Here is an 8,741-nt window from a genome sequence, read left to right on the forward strand (position 1 = left end):
ATAAGCTGTCCTTGACTAAAATTTCTGTTCTTCAAAAGACAAGCCACACTCTGGGAGAAAGTATTTGCAAAATATATACCTGATAACAGACTTGGATCCAAAGTAAAGAACTCTCAAAGCCCAGTAATGTTTTTAAAAGGGGGCATGGTGATGAAGAACAAAAATTTAAACAGAAACTTTACCAAAAAAGACATATAGATTGCAAATAAGTACAAGAAAATGTTCAATATTGTTAGTCATTATGTAAATGCAAATTAAAACCATACCTTCCCCCTATTAGAATGGCTAATATTAAAGAGATAACTGATACCAAGTGTTGTCAAGAGTGTGGAAGAACTTCAATCCTCAGACACTGTCAGTGCGAATGTAAAATGGGACAACCACTTTGGAAAATCATTTGGTAGTTTCTTAGAAAATTAAACATATATCTTCCAGACATTTTATTCCTAGATATTTCCCCAAGAGAAATGAAAGCATATGTCCATACAAAGATTTATACAGAAATGTTCATAGCAGTTTTATTTGTAGAATCAAAAACTGAAAATAACTCGTGTCCCTCAATAGGTAAATGGATAAACATAGATATCGCATTAAATGGAATGCTGCTCAGCTATAAAAAGGAATGAACTACTAATGCATACAACATGGAGGAATTTCCATGAATTAATTCATTGGGCTGAGTGAAAGTGGCCAGATGAAAAGAGTATCTACTGAATGACTCCATTTATTAAAGCTCCAGGAAATACAAATTAATCCATACTAACAGAAAGCAGATCAGTTAGTACAAGTTGCCTATGGATGCGAATGTGAAGATGTAGGAGGTTGTGAGGAAGGGCTTCAGGGAAGGATTATTAAGTGTAAGTTTGATTGTGATGCCAGTTTCATGTTGTATATATGTCAAAATTATATTGTGCATTTGAAATATGTGCAGTTTATTGTCATACTTCAATGAAGCAGTTTAAAAAAGTTTAGATCCATTTCCTTGCAATCAAAAAGTTTATCTTTCACCAATGTATATGGTAGATGTACTTAAACACTAAAATGAACTCAACACACAGTGCATGCAAATTAACTGGAGAATGTGACAGAAAACAAGTTACCTGCTTTTGTTAGGAGAACTCTAATTGGGTTAAACTTGTTGTTGTTTTTAGGTTTTGGCCACACTGAGAGGCATGTGGGATCTTAGTTCCTTGACCAGGTATCAAACCTGGACCCCCTGCATTGGAAGGCAGGGTTCTAACCACTGGACCACCAGGGAAGTCCCTGGGTTAAAGTTTTTTGAAAAAAACAATCTTCCAAATTTCTTAAGACTTTTCTCCCCTGAAAAATAAAGGCTTGTGTCACATGTTGTGCTGGTGCATCTTTTAACCCTTTCAGAAATAACTTGTTTTGGCAAAGAAAAGAATAATGGAGTCACTTCTAAAAATCCAAGATTCCATGAATGAGAGGAAGTCTAGGTACACTTTTCTTCTTAAACGATTTGTCAGTGAAGTTTGAGTTCTGTCATGCTTGACTAGTCTACATACTATGTGCCTACATACTGGAGAAATAGAAGATTTTGTTTTTACAATCTCAAAACAAAATTCAGGAAACCATTTAAATTCATGTAATGACTTGTATGCAGCTATTTTTGAAGTTTCTTGTTTCCCAGTCACAACTTAATAAAAAAACTGTTAATAGAGGAGTCAAGTGTACTATGTGCTTACATGACAGCAAACTAAAAATAATTTATCCCCATTTTATCCTTACAATAGATTTCAAATCTACATTGGGATGCTGAGGAAAAGGTTATAAAACCTCACTGTGAGCCATGGGAGCCACATAGCAAGATGGGGTGCAAATGAGAAACACAGAGGTAGATCGACAGGGATATGGAGCACACTGGACAGTCTCAAAGTGCTTACAGTGCAAGAGAGACAGATTGGGATGGGGTTGGGAGGGAAAGGAAAAGCCTAGACAGAGGAGCCTGGCAGGCTACAGTTCTCGAAAAGAATTGGACACGACTGAAATGACTTAGCACGCACACAAGGTTTTCTTAGAGAACAGGATGGCAAGCAACAGAGAGGGCTCCGTGAAGCGGGGTAACTCATATTACTTTCTTCCACAAACCAGTTTAGGAGTACAATTTTCCACGGCAACACTGAGAAGCCCCAGTTTCAGAGGTGCAAAGAAAAGGGTTTTGTGTCAAGGAATAAATGACTGAACAAGAGATTTGCCAAACTGATGAAAACAAAACAAAAAGCTTTTGCAATAAAAATTATCTAAAATTTATCTTCCTAATAAGAGGCTTTCTTTCACTTATGTATGTTCCCATACACTTTCTGTCTAACCAAAGAAAACCAAGCTCATTTCAAGCACTCTCATAAAGTCTCAGCAGCCCTGATGATATTACTCTCTAAAGGGTTTTATTAACTCATGTTGTCTGTACCAGTTTCCCCAGCACCAGTGTGTGTTAATTTAGGAGAATCCTTTCATTTGCACTTAGTAGTTACCCACCAAGGATCAACACTTCTTTGGTCCGCTATTTCCATTTATGTAAGGTGTTACATCCTTTGACAAAGTAAAATTTCAATAAAAAGTAAGGAAAGATAATGCAGTAATTCTGCATCCTCTTCTCCAGCCTATTCTACTTAAGGTTTAGTGGGTCTCTGTGTCTCCTTATTTTTCTGCTTCACGTCACGTATCAGTGTACTGCGTTTCAGCCCCGACCTCATACTACACCCAACCCAGTGTCAAGATCATTTGTCAAAGCTGAGAGGCTATACTTTTTAAAAATTAATTAATTTGGCTGTGCCAGGTCTGAGTTGCATGTGGGATGCAGGATCTTTAGTTGCAGCATGAAGTATCTAGTTCCCTGACCACAAACTGAACCCGGGCCTCTGCGTGCGTTGGGAGCATGGAGTCTTAGTCACTACCATCAGGGAAGTCCCTGAATTCTTTTAACTTTCTTAAGTTTGGTACAGCTTCCTACTCCCTACTCCCAACCTTGGAATTCTCTCTCTGGTCCTCTTCTACTGCCCACCCACGAAATAGGTTTGTGTTCACTTTGCTACTACTGCATATTGTATCTATTAAGTAATGGTTTTCTAATCAGTCTCCCACTTGAGAGACTGGGAACTTCTTGTTTAGTTCCAACCACTTTTGAGTATCTACCATGAGCCAAGAAATTGTGCAAGGCAAGGCTGGTATATCTCCAGGAGTAGGTGAACACTGAACACACATATGAATGGGTGAGACTAGTACAGGTGAGAACTAGCCAGATTCCAAACTCCATATAAAATATTGACAGTTTCTATTACAAGTCAGCCTTTGACATTTCCCAATCCCAAAGAGCTGCTGACAATGGGCAACCCCTCCAGGGTCTTTGTTAAGTACACATGTGTTCTGGTAGGAGTATAACTGAGTGTGTGAGACAGTATGAAAGATGCAGTCAATGATTTCTAAACAGTGTGAACTGAAAGGTCCAAGGCTGGACAGAACCCAGAGGTAGCCTCCCCAACTCCTAAGATCACAGTTTTAGAGACTCACTCCCTTTCACAAAAAGATGTCACTCTGTTTTTCCATGCCTTTATTGGTGACAACAATGGACAACAACAATGGCAGGCATAGTAGGTGCCACACCAACACCTGGCGTGGCAAACAGGCACTGCAGGGCCACTGGCACACACAGCCAAAACACAAGAACCAGTCTACCCCGGCCATGTACCCGAATGGGCATGAGGCTGTCTATCCAGTTTGTATGTGTGGATCAGCCTGTCTGAGTGTCTTGGACGCTGCCTGCAGGGTGCCCCCATCCTTGGCACATGGTAAGGACTGTTGTGAACACAGCGTGACATCCCCCGGTGGACAGCCAAGCCCCGATGCTGACCATGGGGGACAGGGCTGGGGACTGGAGGAGGCAGGGGGCCAGGCACAAAGTTCTCTCCAGGGCCACATCCTACAAAAGAACCAGCCATTATCAGAGTGGGCTTCTGGCCATGGTGAGCGCAACTCTGCCTCAGGCAGTTCTGGTTCTTGAGGGTGACTTTTTCTGGCCTTCAATTTCCCCATTTACAAAATGGCAATACCACTTCCTGCACTGCCAAGTCAGGAAACTGACAATCAGTGAGCTAATGTCTACTGATGCTGTTCCAGACTTGTGACAGAACCCAATCCCAGGGGGGCACACGGAGTCCCTGACTTCTCTCAGCCCATCTGGACACAGGAGACTAGGTTGAGGGAGGTTCAAGAAGAGGCTGGAAAAGGTGTGCTGGGAAGCTGTGGGGGCACATACCTAAGTGGGGTGGTATCGAGAAGTCTTCCATTGGATTAAAATTGAAGAATTCACAGGGTGGGAAGGGCTGGCCTGGGAAAAAAGGGGGTTCCTGGGGCAGGGGTGGAAACAGAGGAGGTAGGGAAGGCTGAGGAAGAGGGTAGGGAAAAGGCATGGGAGGAGGTAAGGGAGAGGGTGGGGGCAAGGCTGGCTGCTCGCCGAAGTCTGAAGGCTGCCCCTGGCTCCCCTGGAAGAGATGATCCGGCTCTGGCCAGTCTTTAATCCATGGGTCTAGAAACAGGATGGTTGTTTTAGATAGGCCTGGGAAGCCAGGTCGCCCTGAACTCTGGCAGCCTACTCTTCTAAACCTTTACTTCCTCCTCCTGGAGAACACAACACCTTCTACTTCCTACTCAGGTTTCCTCATCCCCTCTCATTTCAGGCCAAGCCCAAGCTACGCTCCTTCTTCCCTGTGTCTCAGTAGTCAGTGGATCTTTGTTCATGATCCCCTCCAGTCTGACCTCATGATCCCTTCCAGTCTTCTCCCTCTATTGCCCTGCTTGTCTATCTCTCCTCTCCTAGCTCTTCCTCAAATAACTAAGTTCAGTAAAGTTCTGTTAAAAACAAAGATCCTATCACTTCCTTTTCCCAGCAGGTTCGGGTTCCTTTCACACTTTCTCCCACAAAGAGTATTTTTACCCAGACACCATTCCCTTTTCAACTGTTCACTGTCTCTTTTAACCCTACTCCACTCCTTCAATACTTTTCCTACAAAAATGTAACCACTTCCTCACTTTCTAACCATCACATGACATGGCCAAAAGTCTCTCCCCTCCCTGAAAGTGCCTCTATCCTTATCTCCTTTTCTTTCCTCCATCAGTCTCTCTTCTCTTCCATCTCTCAAACACGGCCACTGTTTTGCTCTTTCTGTCACTGTTCACATTCATGCCCTTAGCGGCCATCTCCCTGTTGGGCACCACTGACTCCAAATCTACTCAACATTTCCATAGTACTTCAAAGAGATCTACCCTCATCAAACTCACCAACTCATCCTTCCACCTAACTCTTTCTTTTGATGTCGCTATTTCTGGGGCCCCAAATTGGGTTCAGAAGACCTGAAACACAACAAGCTAGCCTTACAACCTTTAGAGCATCCCTTTCTCTGTTAGGGATCAGTTCTCCAACTGATTTAGATGAGCTTTGTGTGCGAGTTGCTCAGTCGTGTCCGACTCTTTGAAACCCTATGCACTGTAGCCCACTAGGATCCTCTGTCCATGGGATTCTCCAGGCAAGAATACTGGAGTGGGTTGCCATGCCCTGCTCCAGGGGATCTTCCCAACCCAGGATTGAACCCATGTCTCCTGCAGTGCAGGCCAATTCTTTACCATCTGAGCCACCAAGGAAGATGAGATTTAGTTCTCACCTAAAAAAACAAAGAAATTGGACCATTTTATGATCAAGGTCCTAATTCACTTTCCTGATACTCCAACTCCAGGCTAAAAGTGACATTCTTGGCCATTCTGCCATCACATCCTCCAGTGCTACTACAGCCTTCTAATATGACTCACGTCTCCAAATCAATAAACACCATCCTGCAGGTACTATATACAAAACAATTGTGCTAAATACTGGGGCTGAAACGGATGAATTATCAACAAGTGAGGAAGGCACTTTACCCTTGCAGGACATGATCCAGGGCAGAAGCAGACATGGAACAATCACCCATGATGTCCCCTTTAAAAGCAGGCAGAACTGAGGGTTTAACAGTCCCTGCCAAGGGGCTTTGTTGCTTCTACCACTCTACCTGAATTACCTTTCCTCCGCTTCTGCTTTTCCACACCCCACATCCACTCCTATCTAAAAGTACTCCCATTCTTTTCCTGTTTATCTGTAGCATATGGGTCTTTTGACATATTGCCTTATGTACTCAATACTCATTCGTGTACGCAGAGGTGACTAGACTACACTCATTCATGTACGCAGGGCTAGACCAGGGGAAGGAAGGCACACTCAGGATTCACAATGGTCCTTCAAGGGGCTCTACTCCCCTTGAGGATCTCTGTCCTGCTGCAGACCTATGCTCTGAGGGCCCTCTTTGCATCACTACCCTCCCCACCTGTGATAGGGCTCACCACGGGGATAGTCCCGCTTGGGCAGCTCCACACCCCAGGCATCAGCCACATGGGTCAGAAGCAAATGTGAGAGGTGGCGGTGGGCATGCTGGTCCCAGTGAACACCATCCCGGTGACGGTGCCGTACTGCATGCCGAAAGTGAAAATGGAGGTCCAAGACATCGAAGCAGTGGTTCCCAGCCAGAGTAGCACTGTAGAAGTTCCCTTCAACCACATCCCGCCGCAGAGAGCCTGCCAGGGGCTGGAGCTGAGTGAGAAAATGTAGCATCTAAGAGCCACTGAATGACGCAGAATCGGGAGGGAGGGTCCTCTATCTACCAATTGGCTGCCCCATCTTCTACCCTGAGGTGCTCCAGTCACTTGCCTCAGGCAGGAGGAAACCCCCAGTGACACGCTCTCCTAGGGGCATTGCCATGTTCCACACCAGCAGGCAGGAATCTGGCAACACCTGGTCCATGCGCACGAACACTCGCTCCAGGTTCTCTCGGTAGCTCTCCATTGAGCAGCGGCCATACCTGTTGGGTAGCAAAAAGGGTGGGCAAGAACACAGGGGTGGGTGGCCTCTGAGCCATACCTCCACCCCCAATCAGTATTTCCCTCTCCCCCCGCCCCAACCTGGAGAGATCCCAGAGGCAGGAGTTGATGATCACCAGGTCCGGGGCAGGCCCATATGTCAGCTCCTCCAGGACTTCCTCGAGGTACTCGGAGTAAACGCGGGTGAGGAAGTAGAAGCGTACAAGGTGGTGGCCAGAACCCGAGCAGAACTGGCGGACCTCCCGGTACTGTGTCCCGTTGTGCAGCTCGCCCAGCTGACCCCCAGCGACCAGCTGGTCCTGTTCAAAGCTCAGCTCCCCCTACCCACCCCCCCCACCCAGCTGGTCAGACCCAAGCCAGGGAGGAGGCCCCTACCAGGCCAGAGTCTGTGCCCGCCCATCACTGGCATGGCCACCAAGCTTCCCTCACCTTGGCTTTCAGCTGGGCAGCTGTGAGCAGTGAGTCTTTCTGGAGCAGGAGCACCAGGTCTTTATACACAGCCCGCTGGACTGAAGGGAGACAGAGATCCTGAGGCTGAGGCAGGCCTTACTCCACCCCCAGCTTTCAAATCCTAGGCCTCTTGCTGAGGTGGCCCAGCACCACCTTTGTGGAGTATTGACTTAGAGGTATGAGAAAAGGTGAAGTTAAAAAGTCCTGGCACTGACTTTGTTCCTTCCAGGTGTATACCTTTGAGGTGTACACAGCGACCTGGCAGAAGTTGGCCAAGTCACCCAAGAAACAGACAACACAATACACTGCTTCCTGAGGATACTGTGGGGGACTGTCAGGAAGAAAAATGCTGAGCAAGGTGGGGGTGAAAAGCCTGACAGGCTACATCTGTCAGGACACCTATGGAAGGCGTTAGGGAAATAAACCTTCTGTACTGGAACGGACTGGGGATCAGGAAAGAGGTTTGAGATGGAGACAAAACGTCCAGACACAGAAAACAGACTGCAGGTGCGGGACCATAAAGTGTGATTCTAGAAGGGCACTCACTTGAGTCCCCCAAGATGACCACGAACTTGTTGTGTAGCAGCTGCTGGACTTCCGAGGCCTGGAAATGGACCATGTTGCTTCGCTGCGGGCGGCACGGCTCCTCGTTCTCCAGACAGAACACCATGCTGCCGCCAACAACGACAGGCTGCAGGGAAAGGCCACTGAGCTGCACGAGGGAGGGAACTCAACTAGCTCCAGGGCCCACTTTGGGATAAAGGAAACCTGCGCTGGCCCCTTTCAAGCTGCTCAGGGATACAGGTATCAGGTGGCGGCAGCAGAGTGGGGTCCATGGTGGTACCAGCCTCTGTTACACTTGGCACAGTGAGCCAAGGCCTTCTAACCTCCGGCATACCAGGCCGCTTCCCACGCGGTGCAGCCCTGCGCCCCGCCACGTGCCCGTCGCCGCCCCGCGCATGCGCGCGCTCGCTCGCGCCAATTACCGAGTCCCGGGGCTCCGCGCTGTTCACCAGTGACTGGGGCAGGCCCGCACGCTGCGCGCGTTGCCTGCAGCGGGCGCCAGGCCTAGCCTCATGTTCCCGTGCCCGAAGAGCTGGTCGCTTCAGCACTGCTCCTGCCTCGCAGAGCTTGTGCGTCCCGGTTAGTGGTCGGTGCGCAGCCCGTCGCCCAGCTCTCTCCATGCGCGAGTCGCGGAGGCCCGACGACGCCTCGGGCCTCCCCGCCCCGGGCGACAACGCTCACAACTCCCACTTCCGGTCACTCATGTCCTGCCCTGCCCGACCCCACAACGTCCGAGGGGACAAGAAGGCAGCGCCGGTGGCCGCCGTAGGGAGCAGGAGCCAGGGCCGAGCCCGCCCCCGTGTGGGCGG

The 8,741-nt window shown here is 47.9% G+C and overlaps 1 protein-coding gene across 4 annotated transcripts; it reads right to left on the bottom strand.

The window, feature by feature from the left end:
- Positions 1-3,376: 3,376 nt before the first annotated feature.
- PCED1A (PC-esterase domain containing 1A) lies at positions 3,377-8,731 on the bottom strand. Of its 4 annotated transcripts, none has more exons than XM_055432708.2 (8): positions 8,355-8,731; positions 7,915-8,080; positions 7,348-7,427; positions 7,000-7,085; positions 6,749-6,899; positions 6,385-6,631; positions 4,274-4,543; positions 3,377-3,937 (listed from the first exon to the last, which is right to left on the bottom strand). In XM_055432708.2, exons 1-8 carry the CDS (start codon positions 8,550-8,552, stop codon positions 3,690-3,692), a joined length of 1,446 nt encoding a protein of 481 aa, XP_055288683.2. In that variant the 5' UTR covers positions 8,553-8,731; the 3' UTR covers positions 3,377-3,689. The 4 variants fall into 4 exon arrangements, with proteins under 4 accessions (XP_055288683.2, XP_055288667.2, XP_055288689.1 ...); XM_055432692.2 differs by having other exon boundaries at positions 7,000-7,238; XM_055432714.2 differs by having other exon boundaries at positions 3,380-3,937; positions 7,000-7,238; positions 7,915-8,039; positions 8,355-8,493.
- Between the last annotated feature and the right edge of the window lie 10 nt (positions 8,732-8,741).

The sequence above is a fragment of the Moschus berezovskii genome, chromosome 15 (assembly GCF_049115385.1).
Source record: "Moschus berezovskii isolate FMDL1 chromosome 15, NW_MosBer_1.0, whole genome shotgun sequence".
Classification (NCBI taxonomy): Eukaryota; Metazoa; Chordata; class Mammalia; order Artiodactyla; family Moschidae; genus Moschus; species Moschus berezovskii.